At 38.7% G+C, this 16,725-nt stretch overlaps 1 protein-coding gene across 1 annotated transcript in view; it reads left to right on the top strand.

Annotated features, from left to right (window-relative positions):
• The window catches only part of ADAMTSL3 (ADAMTS like 3), a 274,919-nt gene that overhangs the window by 180,133 nt on the left and 78,061 nt on the right, over window positions 1-16,725 (top strand). The window contains exons 8-10 of the mRNA XM_077828139.1: window positions 2,509-2,583; window positions 12,212-12,369; window positions 16,140-16,251. Of these exons, the coding sequence (XP_077684265.1) occupies window positions 2,509-2,583; window positions 12,212-12,369; window positions 16,140-16,251 (345 nt within the window). The remainder of the gene's footprint in view (window positions 1-2,508; window positions 2,584-12,211; window positions 12,370-16,139; window positions 16,252-16,725) is intronic.

The raw sequence follows: 16,725 nt of genomic DNA on the forward strand, positions 1-16,725 counted from the left end.
GTGTCACCCTGTGATCGGCCCTTGACCCTCTTAAAAGACCAGAGTTATAGTCACCCCTAGCACACAGCCCTACAAATTTGCCACTTTGAGGCACTTCACAGATTACGCCCAAAGTCTCACTGAAACCAGTGGCTCAGGGTGCTCAGTGCTTTCCAGGATCAAACCCTTCTTAGAGGCTGTGTGCCCTGACCAGGGTCTGTTTGGCTTACAAGGAGAGGTAGAGTCATCGATTAAGTGGGGTCAGACAGGCCCCTGGAAACCTGTCTTGTTTCTAATGCTGGAGGGCTCTTATTATTGTTTGTTTATTATTTGTATCACCGTAATGCCTAGTCCCGAATTCAGCAGTTATTTCATTGTATTTAAAGGTATAGTCATTCATTACCTTTTGGCTATTGATTGTAATTCAGTTGATGAAAAACCAAGAAGCAAAGAGATATTAAGTGGCTGAGTAGTTAATGTGTTTTCCAGGGCTCCTTAGCTGTATTATGGTTCTGACTGTAGTATTTTGCACGCTGATGGAATACTTATATATGAAATTAATAAGGATCACATTTCATTATGTCCAAAATAAATGGTTATATTTAAATAACCTTCCTAGAGATTGGAAATATAAAAACTGTAATGTAAGAAGGTGATTATTTCAGAAGAAAATAATTGCAGTGTTTGCTTGAAGTATCCTGAACATTTGGAAGCATTTTATACTTTATGCTAAGGAGAGGTAAACCCGAAACTGATAATTTAGCATCTACTGTAAAAAGGCCTCGTTTCACATGGAAAGAAAAAATTCTTCAATTATTTTAGGTAAAAATTATAACCCAAATATTCTCAAAATACTGTGTGAGTGTTTCTGAAGCAATGTACCACTGAACTTCAGTGAATAGGTTACCATTATTTTCTTGAACCCACTACAGTGAAATCCATCTCATCAAACACATAGCATAAGGGTAGACTTATCTACAGAATCGAGTGATTGAATATGAGACTTTACTGTTCCTCTGGGTATTTGGCAATACCAGGGCAGTTTGCTAGGAGAAATGTAAAATGTGTTTATCCTACATTATGTTCATGGTTTTGTGATAACTTTGCAGGATTTGTTCTTCTTTTGCGAAAGAAAAGTTATGTTTTTTTGGTCTCTCAAGGCACTGGGCTAGCAAGCCTTATCAGATTTTCACCATTCCTTTAGCCTCAGCTACATTATTTTTAACTTTCTGAGGGCCTGACGCTGTTTATATTGAATCAAATGGCAAACTTCCTATTGAATTAAATGAAAGTAGGATTAGTCTATCTTCCATCTCTCTCTACATTTTTTCATGGACTTCTGATGTAGAAACCTACTTCAATGCAACCTAATAGCACCTGGGTGTTATTGTAGGTAATTTAAAGGACAGATTAACCTGTATGGGATGTGTCTGCAGAGAGTGTCTCTGGGTAGATATTGGCCAATGTGGTTGATCTGTGCAGAAATGGGTTTGCGGCTTTATGATGTTTGGATTGGAACATGATGGATGTGGAAAGGGGCAAGGTCTAGGGGCTGTCAGGTCTCTGTGGCATCATCCCCCTCCCTTCCAGAACCTATGGGGGTTTAAAACTCAGGACAGTGTTGATCCCTTTTGCACACTGACTCTTCCTCCTTCTTTGGTGTGGCACATGATGGAGTGGAGAGGCCCAGTATCCAGAATTATTAGACCCCATGGTCTGTTGGCTTCTCCACTGGTTTGCCATTGGACCTTGGGTAAATCACAGGTTTCCCATCTATAAAATGGAGGTAGTAAGACCCACCCACCTTTGTAAAGCCCCCCCAAGATCTACAGATAAAAATAGTTATATATGTGTTAAGTGTGATTATTGTTAAGGGGTATTTCAGGCAAACAAAAGCTTTTTTCTGTTGGATTGTCCTGTTTGATGCTGGTTTGGTTTATAGTTTTAACTTGGGACTGTTCCTGGAAGGAATGATCTTATATTGCAAGTTACAAGCAGACCTTGTTATAATTTTCTCTTAACTGGTCTGTAATTGGTTAAGGGTTAGTGTTATGTAGATGATTTATTTCCTGTAAATCCTGCCACTTATTAAAGTTGTGACCTGCTCTAGGAAATGAGGTGTGGGCAAAATGAAACTGAACAGCTGGGGGTATGTAAGGTTTGCCAGGGGAAACACAACTTAGCAAATCCCTTAAGTCTGTCCAGTGATTAGGAAATAAAACTAGGACAACAAAGAATAAATATGTACTTAATGTACTACTGACATTTTAGTTGTTTTTGTTAATAGAAAATAATTTACCAATAGCAGGAAAGATTTACAAGTCCATATGTAGGTCTTAATAGCTGCATAGCTCAGCAAACAGACTTGGTGTATTATACTTAATAAAATAACACATTATTTTTAATAGAAAAATTGTGGAACCTGTTAAATATTTTCTGAGACACATTTGACAGTTTTCAGTCTAGTTATGTGATGTGATAATTCCCTGGTGCAAGATGATTTCTAAAACAGTTTCTTAATTTTCCTAGGGGAAGAAATTGTGATTGCTATACCTCATGGGAGCCGCAGTGTGAGACTTACACTGAAAGGACCAGCACACCTTGGTATGAACAGTTTTATATATTATTACTAGACAGAGAATAAAACCAGAAACTTTTATCTGAGTGCATCCAACTTGAAGTGTTTTGGCAAGGTCAAAGCCTTGATTCCTCTTCCCCTTTTTAATTTTCAACCCAAATTGTTCATACAGAACATTAACATTACATTGATTTTGGCTTGTTTTCAAAGAAGTTGGTTTAAAAATCACAATGGTATGAATATATGTGTAGTTTTGGTTTCTTTATAATGCTGAACTATAGAAGAATTCTTGTATAGAGTATCTAAAATAAAGTACACTGTTCACGAGACTTGGAAAAACTTCCATCAAAACTGTGTTCAGTGGAGGACTGAATGGGATTTAGATCAACCACACTTATATACACCAGTAATAGGCACTATTTACAGATCTTTGAGAGAGAGAGAGAGACGACTGGTAATCGGATTTAGAGCCCAAGTCACCAGTTCAAACCCAGAAAAGGCTGATAATGACCCAAAATGGGTTCCATGGCCTCTGTGAAATGAGTAACGTGATCTCAGACTAGTTCCTCATGGATATGTGTTACAAAACCTACCATTATTACAGCTGGGATTAATAGGTACCTCTCTTGGCAGTCTTAGCATAGAGGCCAAAGAATGACTGACCATGAAGTTTTGAGGGCTTGATCCTGCAAAAGGTGTTGAGCATTCTGCCCTTGATTCATCAAAGCACTTATGCACATGCTTAACTCTAAGTGTATGAGCAGTGTCACATCCCTAAATCTGCTGCTCAGTAAAATAAATAAATGAAAAAACAAAGTCTGAGCAAAGTTAAAGAATGCAAAGAAAACTAGTAAAGTAACTTACAAAAAGCCTATCCTGGAACAAAGCCAGAGGAGACTCCACGTGGCTCCCGCACCGGGTTTAATCCTGGGAAATGGGGAACACTGGCCAAATAAGCACCCTCTCCCACAGCTGGCCAGTGGGTGCCAGAGACTCCAAGGAGGAGAAGCTACCTAGTGTCTCCCTCACTTGCTACTGTGGCTGTCCCTCTTTCACCACCGACCTCAACAGGTTCCCCAAACAGTTGATGTAGGTGTGTGGTATTTCCTCTCTAACTGATGTATAAAATCTTTGTGTGTGTTTCCCACCTTTCATCAAGAGTTTGGTGCCTTTGTGAAGCATTTATTTTCAAATGTTTTCCGGGTGGCTCTTGGTTACATTTGTGGTTATTACTTAGAATTCATTTCTTTACAAATGAGCAGTTTTTCCATATCGAACTTATCATTTAAATGGAAAGTGTGAACATCCTCGCAGACAATGAAATAAACTTTTTAATCTGATATTTCAAACAATATTTTATTAGTGAAATTAAAATATTTTAGGGCTATTAGTCTGAATCATGATCATTAAAAGGACTTCTATTTCTGTGAGAAGTGTAAACAGTGAGAATTAAACATATTTTGCCTCCGTGTATCATGTGTTTCTTCGAAGACAGTGGTTCCGCTGTTTGTGCAGGGAAAGCCCTGGCGGGCCAGACCGGTTTGTTTACCTGCCACGTCGGCAGGTTTGGCCGATCGCAGCTCCCACTGGCCGCGGTTCGCTGCTCTAGGCCAATGGGAGCTGCTGGAAGCGGCGTGGGCTGAGGGACATACTGGCTGCCGCTTCCAGCAGCTCCCATTGGCCTGGAGCAGCGAACCACGGCCAGTGGGAGCCGTGATCGGCCGAACCTGCGGACATGGCAGGCAAACAAACCAGCCTGGCCTGCCAGGGGCTTTCCCTGCACAAGCAGCAGAACAAGTTTGGGAACCACTGGTCTAAGACAATGTCATCATGGTTTTATTTAAAAGAACTTCAAATGACATTAGGTTTAAATTTTGCAGCTGAGAACATTAATGTAACCCCTGAGTGTAACTTCGAAAGGTTTCATGAATGTATAAAATAAGCTATTCTTCCTCCCATACTGTCTACAAAACAGAAACTTCTGTCAACATAAATGATATTGCTTTTTTAAAATGTTGCAAGAGCTATTTAATGCAGTGATCATGATTAGTTCATAGCAGAACTATTGTTCTCTGATTTTGTTTTAGCCTGTTTTAGTTGTTAGTACTTGTAGAAGGGAGCTGATTGTTGCCTCATCTTCAATGAATCCAGTGGAGCCAATGTTCCCCAGCTACATTGCTATTTTTAGCACACTAGCTCCAGTTGAGCTAGCCAGTGTCTGTCTACTCATGCTGAGAAGCACACTCCCAGCTGCAGTCTAGACATACCTTTGGGGTAGAAAGCTTAAGGGAGGCTACTTTTTTTCCTCTTACCCTCTCCCCAGCCAATCCCTCTGCAAATCTGGGAGGAGTCAGACACATTTAAACCATTAGCTCACACTCCACATTCATTTCACTTATAATCTTAAATATGACAAAAGTGAAAAAAGTGAGTGCTGGGCAGAAACAACAATTTTTCTCACTCTGTGGTCAAATCTTTACAGTAGAGACACTTGGAAATATGCTACTGAACAATCTGCCTGACCCCCTCCTGTGACTGAAGTGTGTTGATGTTGTAAAGGTCACTTAATGACAGAGCCAAATGCTACTCTGTTATTCTCATGCAACTCTATTGACTTCAATGGGAGTGTGTTCGCATACTTATGGGCAGAATTTTAGGAAGACTTATTTAAAATACCAGACACTGTTCTGTTATTTCAGGCTCTTTTGTCGGTTTGTTTTGGGGTAGATTCTCTCTCTCTCTCTCAGTTTTATTGCCACCCATGTCAGAGTGTCTGAGCGCCTTCTATGTAAAATCAATAGCAGTAGCCCTGTTTCTAGTGGACTTCATAGAGTCTGGCATTTCTCCCTTTTAGGGAGTCAGAACTCTGTTTGGGGTACATTTTTGTGCAGAGAGGGGAGAGGAAAAGAATTGTGAGAGGTTTGGGAATAAAAGGGGGTTTTGAATTGTGATTGCCACTTATGGTGGAAAGACTTTCTCAAAGAAGAAGGCGTTGCAGCATTTCATAAAGATGATCAGACTTTGGATTTGCCTGATCTCCTCTAGAAGATAGTTCCACAGCTGGGTCTCCTTGACAGAGAATGCTATGCCCCAGCTTTCACATGTTTCATCCTGGTCTCTGTGATCTGCATTGTCCCAGAATAGCACAGCTGTCATGGTGATTCATAGACTAAAATTTGGTCTTTCATGTAGCAGGTAGCAAATTCCAAACAAAAAAGTGCTCCACAAAATTGGTTTTCTGTCGGTATCCAAGCATGCTGGAAAGAGTCCACGTTTTTTGTTTATTTTATGAATAGTTTAAGATGTATGACATATTATGAAGCAATCAGGAGGGGACTCCATTTCACTAGTCTCTTTACTAACACATAAAGAAAAGGAGTACTTGTGGTACCTTAGAGACTAACCAATTTATTTGAGCATAAGCTTTCGTGAGCTACAGCTCACTTCATCGGATGCAACACATAAGAAACCCTAGTCCCTGTTCCCGGGAGCTTACAGTTCTCATAGCCTCACTTTTTAATGCCCGCCTTTTGTGAATAATGCAACAGGCAACAGCATTGTCACTTTGCACCTGATTGGTTTATGAAATAACATTTTTTGTTTTGTTTTGGAATAAATTATGGGTTTTCTAATAGTTGTTTAAAGAGCTTTAGAATCAAAAGAAGAAAGAGAGTCCTCTGAAAATAATCCTCCTGCAGAAGAAACAGGAAAACCAGAAGCTAATATTTTTACAAGTGGCTAATGCTAGATAACTGAGTTCATGAACTTTGGGAGAGTGAGCTTAACTAGAAGAAACTGAAAGATGCTGTATCTTTTCCCCCTTATGTAGATTTCTACTTTAGATTATGCTACTTGCATTAGTTGAGCTATTAAGTATTTAGCCATACATACAAATATTTGTTTTTGTTCTTGGCTAGTATTAAAAGAAGTAGTATGCAGTTTATAATTGGAAAAGAATAGCTGCTTTTATTCCAGGGTCCCATTTCCCCCATGTGAGAATAGTCTATGCAGAGGAGAGGAAACTCCATTAATTTAACATGTAGAATTTCCTGCGCATCCTTACGTTGGGCATGGAATAGCCATCACTTATGGATTTCCCCCTATTTAACCAACATATTCTCCTAATATCTACGCAGAAGATGGGAGATCCACACAGGGCTTCCTTGTGAACGTCCCAAGCCACTGCAGAGCTGCTGATCAGTACTGGCTCCTGTGCTGCTGAGCCCTAAGGGCTGTAGCCTGCCTCTGAAAGCACAGGGAGCCATTTTTCCAGGGGATCCCACAACCACAGCTAGCCCCACAAATTCCCCTCTGGAAAGAGAGGTTCTACGGTGTGAAGAGGGAAACAGCACAAGATAGTACAGCCCTGGGTCCTCAGCATACTTGATAAAACCCTTAAGGCACCAAAACAGGTTAACTCAGCCTTTGCCTGTATAAACTTGGTCTGCTTTCCTCAGGGGTTTGTCAAGGAGAGAATCTGTAGGAGCCCAGCTGGGTTTCCTACCCCATCTGACTCTCTGAAGTTGGAACTCTCCGCTCCCCACCCTGAAAGGCTTCCATGGGTCAGGGCTGGGGGAGCATGCTCTGGAGGTATAGCTTCCCACTTCTGCAGGAGCACAGGGCTCAGAGTTCTTCTGAGTTTTGGGTGAGTGTTTGGTGAACTCTTTTCCTACCATTCCCTGTGGACTCTTTTCTCAGCTAGCAGTTACTTACTGTATTGAAATCAGTGGGAGCACTTGGGCAGGTAATTGTTCCCCAATAGGAATAGGGGGTTCACAATCGAAGTCTATGTGGGTAGTAACTTTATATACATACACACAGCTCTCTAGATGTGAGTGGTAAATGTAGGGCTATTCTAAATATTTGTTTTTCAGAGAGCCATTTGCTGAAGCCCCTGGAAGGTTATTTGTAGATATTTCCAGATGCGTAGATGGTAGCCTGAAAAAAAAAATCCTCAGTGTTTTACCTAAGTGTTTTCAGAGGTAACGTTATAATGTTACATGTCAGTTGTTTGATTTTACTCTGTATGGGACGCTTAAGATGACAAGCAGTGGCTTAGGCTGAGTGAGAATATATTGCAGCAAAGGTTATCTATTGTACTGTGGAACACTTCTTCATCTCACTGGGTGACACATTTCCTTGGAAAATCTGAGTAGCTAGTTCTAAGTTCAGCAGAGACCTGCCCCTGAAATACAGACTGTCTCTGCACAGCTGTATCTTACAAATTGTTAAACACATTGAATTCCTCTCTGGTGTAGCTCTGTAGACTTTAATTACATTTGCTGGCATTGCACCAAGGATGAATTTGACCCACTGTATTTTCAGATTGTCAGTTCCTAGCCAGTATTCTCCATTTGACCTTTTTTGTAAATTGTGTTTAATTACTTTATTAAGAAAAGCTCAGAGACTGGAAACGTTAACATACTGATTTGGCTCAGCTCCCTGGATGGATTAACCTTCAGGTGTCTCACGCCTTTCTCTGATACTCGGGTGTCTTTTTTTATGCTCTTCTAAGGCCTGATTCTGAGAGGTGCTAAAAACCTGCAGTTCCCATTGACTAGATCAAGAGTTGCAAGTGCTCAGCAATTTCCCTTAATGAATTTCTCTAGTGTAGCCATGTACTCAGTTCCTGAAAAATAAAAAAGTCACTGCTACCCATAAATAGGTTTTTGTCTTTTTCTTAGCAGAAGTGAACCTCAAAATGTACCAGTATCTCTGAAGCCTGTGGCACACAGTCTTTTCCCGAAATTATAGGAAAAATACTCAAATAAAAATAATAGCTGGGAAAAGACATGAGAGAGAAACTGAAATAAGAGTTAAAGTTTATAAAATATTTGTTGATCTCTCTGTGGTTATTTCTTATCTCTTCCTGGTTGTAATTGCTTAGAAAATGGGTCTTTTTAATTTCTGATCACTTTTTTGATGGCTCTCAAAATAATTATATTCAACTTCATGCTACATTTCTAACCCATGACCATGCTGGAATTGTTTTTTGGAGGAGTTTCTTTTACTGAAATTTCTATCAAAGCATGTACAGGATACCCTCACTGTTCTATCCATTAGAAGAGTAGAATACAATCTTTAGAAAGCATTTGGTGGGCACTGGTTAGATTAATACAGATTTTATACAGTTTTACACCTGTAGTTGTTCAAGGATATGACTGCTTCTTCTAAAGTGACAACTGTATGTCTCCTTTTTTGGTTAGGGATACAAGAAGCTACTTTTGAGTCTAAAAAGAGATTAGAAAATGAGAGAGGCTGCTTCAGGAATGCATCTCTTACGTGAAAAGGAGTGTCCAATAGCCATTTTCCTTACTTTTATTTATGATCTAGGTAATTCTCTAGTGTTAACAGTCCAAGAGCATCACTGCCACAGAAATTAAGTTGAAATTTACAGCTAGTCTATTAGTCAACTCCTAGCTTGGTTTTAGAAGTTTGGCTTCTGCAGGAAACTCCCCTGAGACAATGCTGGTCACATGATCAGGGTAAGTATGAGCAAAATAGTAACTCTTTAAATAATTTGAGTATAATAAGTACAGTAACAAAAAGTTTTATTGTATGATACAGTACAGAATTTATTGCACCAAATGACAACACTTTCCTGCCTTGTGCCTAGATAGCCATCAAAATTCCACAACCTGTAAAATGCCAGTATTTTAGACTAACCTTTTAAAATTTAATTTAATATAACCCTGTATTTTAAGGCAATTTTAGCATAATTTCAGCTTTCCTTGCTCCTGTACAGTCTCTGAGAGTAATTTAACACCCTTGGATCTTATTTCAGTAATGGGATTAGGAATTAAGGGTCTGTTCCTGCTCTTTTTGAAGTAAATGGCAAAACTCAAACCACTTCAATGGGACCAGGATCAGACCCTGTCTATATCCATATTGAAGAAAACTTTAACCAAAATGCTTGGATTTGGTAATATTTTAAAGTGCCTTAACAAGCTACCTTTAATCCCTCTTGAACATAGGTATGTATTTTGTAAAGTATCCTTTTTATTATCCATCCCTTTTTTTTTTTTTTTTGCCATTTCTGTGTGACTTATGGGAATTTGTGTGAATCAGTCATGCTATAGGCTCTGATTTAAAAAAAATCTCCTTACACGGTTCTGTCTATGTACTTCATTCCTAACCTAAAAAGAAAAGGAGTACTTGTGGCACCTTAGAGACTAACCAATTTATTTGAGCATGAGCTTTCGTGAGCTACAGCTCACTTCATCAGATGACATCAGATGTAGCTCACGAAAGCTCATGCTCAAATAAATTGGTTAGTCTCTAAGGTGCCACAAGTACTCCTTTTCTGATTCCTAACCTAGACACCACTGCATTCCCAGGTCTTTCTAAAACAGAATCTGAAAATGGCTATGAATCAAAGGGATTTTTTTAACTAGTAAATTAAGAAATAGGTTAATTTCTCGACACTTATTTCATTTTGGGATTTATTCATGATTTTAATCCAAGGCTCCAGATTGGGAAGAGTTAGTATATTTACTGTGGCATATAAACTACATTTCTTCGTGAAGGGTATAGGCTCTTGTCACCAAGAGGCCTTTTAAAAATATTATTTTAAAGAGTTAATTTTTATCATATAAAACATATCTGCTAACCCACAAAGTAAACATAGATCTTAACATCTATTTCAAAGTAAGTCTTGAAGCTTTGTTTGCATGTCCACCAAGTCTCCAAAAGGGCAGATTCTATTATCTCATTAAGGCTTAGAATGGCTCAAAAAGCTATTTAAATGATGTCAATTCTTTTTAAAGAAATCTAACTAATTAACTATATCCCTTAAAGCAAATATTTTTATTTTTACTGTCTAGATGTAGTGAGCCAAATTATTTCCTGTTCTAACTCCACTGCTTTCAGTGGACCAGTGATGGATTTGGTCCACTGTACCTTATCCAGATTTCTCAGTTGACTCTTGCAAATGCTCTTCTTCCTGGGTATTTTGTAAGACTCTATCTTGGGCTTCTAGTAGCACCTTCACCAGGCATTATGGGAGACACTTTACAGAATCCATTCAGTGTCGGAGATTATGAAGACAGGTCCTCAACTACACTGACCCATAGTCCCTTTGCTGCTGATACTCTTAATTGTTCAGTGGGCTGATAAACCAACTCATGAGTGCTGAGGAGTGAATTATATAAATTCAGTTACTAATCGTTAAACAATTGCCTTTTCTTTTCCCTGAAACATTCATTGTCCACCAATTTGCCCTCTCCTATGACGACTACTTTTCCTCTGTCATAACTGGACTGAAAGGATGCTTTTGACAGGACCCTTCTAGCCTGGTTAAGGGCCTACTTTCACTAATAAACATAGGTCACTAAAGAAAGGAAATAGGCACTCCATCAAATGTACAAATATGTGACAAAAATGTGGTTTAGGAACATCAATTGTCCTTTGCATATTTCTTGAAAAAAACACAAATTTCTATGTTGCAAAATAATTGCTTTATCCTTTAAGATGTTCGGAGTGGAGGAGAGAAGTTGGCACTTTGGACAGAAAAAACTGAGAGGTGATTTATCCAAAGTCATTTTAAAGAAGATAGTAGGGAGAAATGACTGAGATCCCTTAATTCCTCCAGTCTGATCTCTTGTGGCTTGTCTACACACACAATTTGTATTGCTTTAACTGTAATGCTATATATAAGGTAGTACAGCTTCCCCACATATGGACATAAAGGTAACTTCATAAAGGTTCTTATACTGGTATACTGGTATAGCTATTCCAGTATGGGAAGAGGAATAAACTTTACTGGTATAAGGCACCTTAAACTAGTATAACTGCATCAATGATAGGGGTTGTTCTGGTATAACTATTTCATTATAAATCACTTCCATAACTGACATAGTTATGCAATACAAAATCTGTGCGTAGACCATGCCTTACTCTGAAACACCCCTTCAATAAGAGCGTAGGCAACCCCTGATTCCAACGCATGCATTCAATATTACCTTTCAGCACTGGCACGTACCATGTTATGGGGTGCCCAGAAGTTTTCCTTCCTTAATATCTTTTTCATCCAGTGTCGGACAACATAGGACAGTCAATATGTGGGAGTTTTTTCTGTATTTTGGAAATTGTAGCTTACTGGCTTACTCTGTTTCTAAAGAATGCAAAATAGCAGTGGAAAGGTTTTTATCATCACCTGTTCCAAGAATATGACATCCCTACTCGCCTAACTCTTTGTTAACATAGTAAATATTCAGAATTATGTTATGGCTTTCAGATGCTTAGAAGGGTAAAGATATTGAGGTGGTTGTCCATTGATAGTGGAAACTTCAAGATGTAAATGTTTGTATCAACACCTGCAGTTTGTCATACTGAATCTATCGCTTAATACATAATATTGAGGCAATTGATTTGTGTTAAATGGTATTAACAGTACTTCTCTTTATATCCCATGTAAAAGAATGGCATGATCAGGCAGATAATTATTGTGTCCAAAGAATGCTGAGCGAACTACTTCATGAATGTATATATCATCCTACATCATAAAAGCTGAAGTGTTCTCTGCTCATGCAATTTTCCTATGCACACACCTACTCCTTCTTGCAAGTCATGATTTGTTCAAATTGCTTTCTGACTTACTTGAAAATAAAAAATATACTCTGTTTGACCTAATCAATTATATGTTTTATTTGTTAGTTATTGAGTCAAAGACACTGCAGGGAGACCAGGGAGAACACAGCTTTAATGTCCCTGGAATATTTATCGTAGAAAACACAACTGTTGAATTTCAGAAGAGCTTGGATAGAGAAACTATAAAAATTCAAGGACCTCTGGGAGCAGATTTCATTATCAAGGTAGGATATGTGTTTAGGCATGCTGTAAGCTGTGTCTGCCAATATATTTGAAGTATATTGGGATGTAAAGCAAAGGCGAGTGAAGATGTTATACTTAAGTGTATGCAACTGTGCTATAGTTACAAAGCAATTTGTATATTCCCTTGTTCTTTATATGTTTGTTCTAATGGACCACTGCATATAGCACTGAACTATGGCCTTGATACGTCAGTCAGATCCGCATGGGCACACTCCTGTATGTATTTCCATTGACTTCAGTGGAGGTCTGCATAAGTGCAGCAGTCTGTGTGCACAAACCTGATTGATTGCAGAGTCAGAACCTTATCAGCTTTGAATAAGCCACTGAGAATGGTGAAGGATTTTACACACAGTTTTCACACAAGGAAAGATGCAACTAATTTCTTCCAGTCATTATGGGAACCTTGTCCATTCCTAAGGATCTCCACCATTATTTACAATGGCACAAGATGCTGTAAACACTTTTTCTGGCATTCACTCTGGTGGTGAATTTAGTGCTCTATCTTAAAAGTAGATATATGTATATTAAAAGGGGGGATTGAATGGTGCATACAGATATCAGAAAGGCAAGACTGAGATGAACTGGAAGAAGCAGGTTAGTTGGGTCTAATCTTTTTAGCTTTCTAGGGCCTGTTTATCTCACAAGGGAAGGGAAGAGAAGGGAGGTATCAGGGAGCACACATATTAGTTTTTGTTTTAAATTTAAAAGTTTGAATAAACTTAAATTCTCAAAGTGAAATTCACTTGAAACTAGGGAATTTCACATGATTTCATTTCAAAGCCATGTTATAGCCCTGATATGAGATAATTCAAGTTAATAAAGAAACTGCAGGATTGGTGAGTTTCCCCTCCCCCAAAATAATATGAAACAATCCTAGCTTCATTCTCTTAAGAGACTGAATTTTGTGTCTGAAGATTCCCAGAATCATCAGATTTACAAATTCAGGTCGGTGCAAATCAGGAGATTAAAGACTACATTTTTAGGAGTGTGGGCAAGGTTTTTTCTACAGGAATTAAATGTAAAGAACATTCTATGGGCCTTTGTGCACTGGGTGAAAGCATGCCTTCTAATAAATATTGGGTCAAGCAGGGGACTATGAAGATGGTGATAAATGTATGTGCATATTTGCACATGCATTATTTGTACATTCCTATTTGGTATGCTCAAACATACGGGCCTGTATTTTTATGGACTCTGATTTTAATTGCCCGTTTTGAAAATGGAAGTTATTAGCATTTCTAAACATTTCCTCTCTGTAGTGGTTTGAGCTCTATGCTTGTCTAGGTTGAGTTAATTGCAAGGTAAATAATCCTAATTATTAATAGGATGCAGTGGTGATGTAGCCATGTTTATCCCAGGATATTAGAGAGACAAGGTGGGTGAAGTAAATAAAATATATTGCCTCACTCACCTTGTCTCCCTAACTATTAAAACATTCCAAATTTAAGATACACTGAAAAATGTTTGTTCTTTTTTTGAATTGTTTTCTTTCACTGCACCCTCAAATAATTTCTGTATAAGTTGCCATTGGCTGATTGGTTCCTGGAAATTTTCTCTCCCATTTTGGGTAATATGTATAAGGAATGAAATGCCTTTCTGAGTTTAAAATAATGTTTTCTTTGAAGACGATGCCAAAAGTTCTAAGTGCATAACACGTAACTCCCAGGAGGGAAGGAAAATTACTAAGCTTTAATACAGTTCATTTATGGCTTCCAATTATTTTTATTGTTATTACTATGATTTTTTTATGCACTAATCACAATGGCATATGCACCTCTGAAAAAAACCAAACAGTGTTTACATTAAACTATCCACCAACATAAAAATTAAGATTTTCCCCAGGAAACATCATCCATAATCAAACAAATGTCTAATATGAAAGATGTGCCTTCTTCCATGCTCTGAAGATTTTTAAACTCTGTCTTTGGTGGATCATGCAAGGGAAGCCCGTTCTACAGTCAGGGTCCCTGCACTGAAATTTCCCAGCCTCCGTCCTTGACAGCAGAACAAAATTGTGATTTATTTTTTTTTAAAGCTACTTTTCAAATAAGACTGTTGCTCAAATGGGGATAGATAATTTAGCTCTCACTGTTGGTGACAAAGCCTGACTCCTATTAGCTTGACACTTTCATTTCTTTGTGAAGATCCTGTAGGTATTATTCCTGTGTGGATATGGGCCCAGATAGGACTCAGCATTCTGATCTTTCTAATGAAGCCCTAGAAAAGCATTTAGTAGCTAAGGCGAATGACTGGAGCCTGTCATGTTTTAATTTATAAATAATGTCTTACATTTATAGGGCACACTTCATCCCCAAGATGCCAAAGTACAATACAAATTATATATAGATATTCTTTTACCTACTTTAGGGTAGAAAGTAGAAGCTGTTTTACAGCATGCAGCAAACACAACAATAGAGTTTAGGAAGCAAAGGGAAGGAGAAATTCTGTCTAACTAAAGCTGCGGAAGTAATTTAGATGGGCAGAATATAACGAGCCAAACTGAAATTTGGCCAGACTCTGGGGCTAACAGCCTTACTGTAGCGTAAAGCATCATGGGATCATTAATGACCCAAGCAACCAGGATCTCTGTTCTGAATGTAATCCAACAGATGGTGTTGCAATGCTCCCTGGCAAAACGATGTAGCATTGGTTCAGTATTAAATCAAAGGGACGACTGCCACTTCCTGAAGCAACAGCCTCACTTTCGGCAGCACCCCACGTTTCCCTTCGGGTATCTTTACATTGCAATAAAAACCCCAGCACCAATTCTCAGAGTGTGGGTCAGCTGATTTGAGCTTGCAGAGCGTGGGCTAAAAATTGCAGTGTAGATGTGTGGGCTCCCACCTTGTGCAGTTTTATAGCCCCACAGCCTGAGCCCCGCAAGCCCGTCAGCTGACGCAGGACAGCCACAGCCATGCCGTGGGTCTTTTATCAAGCATAGATGTACCCTTTGGAGTTGCCCATCCAAGTGCTGATTATACCAGGTTATTAGTTATTGATCTGCCCAGGTCACAGGCTGACTCTGTGCAGCTATTAAAAGTGCACAAAAATATCAATAATTTGCCTGTACCCAAAGGAAGGTACTCATAGTTTTTTTCCATTGAAAATGACAAATGATCTTACAAGGTAGTATCTTTTATGGGACCAACTTCTGTTCATGAAAGAGACAGGGTTTCAAGCGCCACAGAACTCTTCTTCAGGTCTCTCTCTCATATCCTTGGACCAATACAGCTACAACAACACTGAGGCCAAATGATCCTATGTCCTAACTCCACTTCGATGCAGGCCATTGGTTTTGCATGTTGTAGAAATACACTAATGCACAATATTTTACACCTCAGATATTGTGTGCACATCCAATTTGATCAATGTCTTATCTGAACCTGATCTGTATGCCCCGTATTCAGTTCAAGTTCTAGACCCATATATTCGCCACGGAATTTTGAAAATGTAGCCTATAATGCTATAAAGCAGCAGGGCACATCCCAGGAGCTTGGCCAGCAAGGGAAGAAAAATCGCCAGAGGGGCTTCTCAGCACTGTTACATAATTACAGGAGAATAATTTGAAAAAGGCAACATGCAAATGTTTGATTATTAGAAACTTCTGTTTGTATTGCTCCAGATTTCTGTGTGGTTTTCTGCCTTATTGCCAAATAGCTCTCTGCATTATTATTACATATGAGTTATGTTGTGAAATGTCATGAATATTGGCATACAGTATACAAATGTGTTGTAATGGAAATCTCTTTAGACCAGGTATACTGCCCCAAAAGACAGTGTGGTTCAGTTCTTTTTCTATCAACCCATAAGTCATCAGTGGAGACAGACAGAGTTCTTCCCGTGTACTGTAACATGTGGAGGAGGTAAGTAATGGCTGTGGCTCAAGAGTGTTTACAACTGTGGATTATACATGGCTGATTTATAACTTTCATACAGTGTCATTTTTTAAATCAGTTAAATAAGGTTATGCCGCTTTGCACGTTGGTGGTTGTTCAGATAAATAAGTGACTGAGTACAAGGTAATATCTGCAGTTAATATAAACGTATTAGTCATATTTTATTGTTTTACATACTATCAAATGTCAGTGTACAGATAATGAATTACCTTATGAGAAAGAGATTCAGAAAAATAAAGAGAGGAGAGTCAGAGTGATGTGGGGCTAGAAGTGAGAAAAAATGGATAGCAGTATGAAGATCACAGGAAGATGAACAAAGAGATCAAATGGGAAGATAGAGATTAAGAGCGAGAAGGGAGGAAGGAGGCATTTCTGGCTATAAATTTAAATGTTAGAGTGAGAATGTTAGAGCGGTGCTAATAGATAGGAAAGTCGGTGGAG

Source organism: Eretmochelys imbricata, chromosome 10, assembly GCF_965152235.1.
Source record: "Eretmochelys imbricata isolate rEreImb1 chromosome 10, rEreImb1.hap1, whole genome shotgun sequence".
Classification (NCBI taxonomy): Eukaryota; Metazoa; Chordata; order Testudines; family Cheloniidae; genus Eretmochelys; species Eretmochelys imbricata.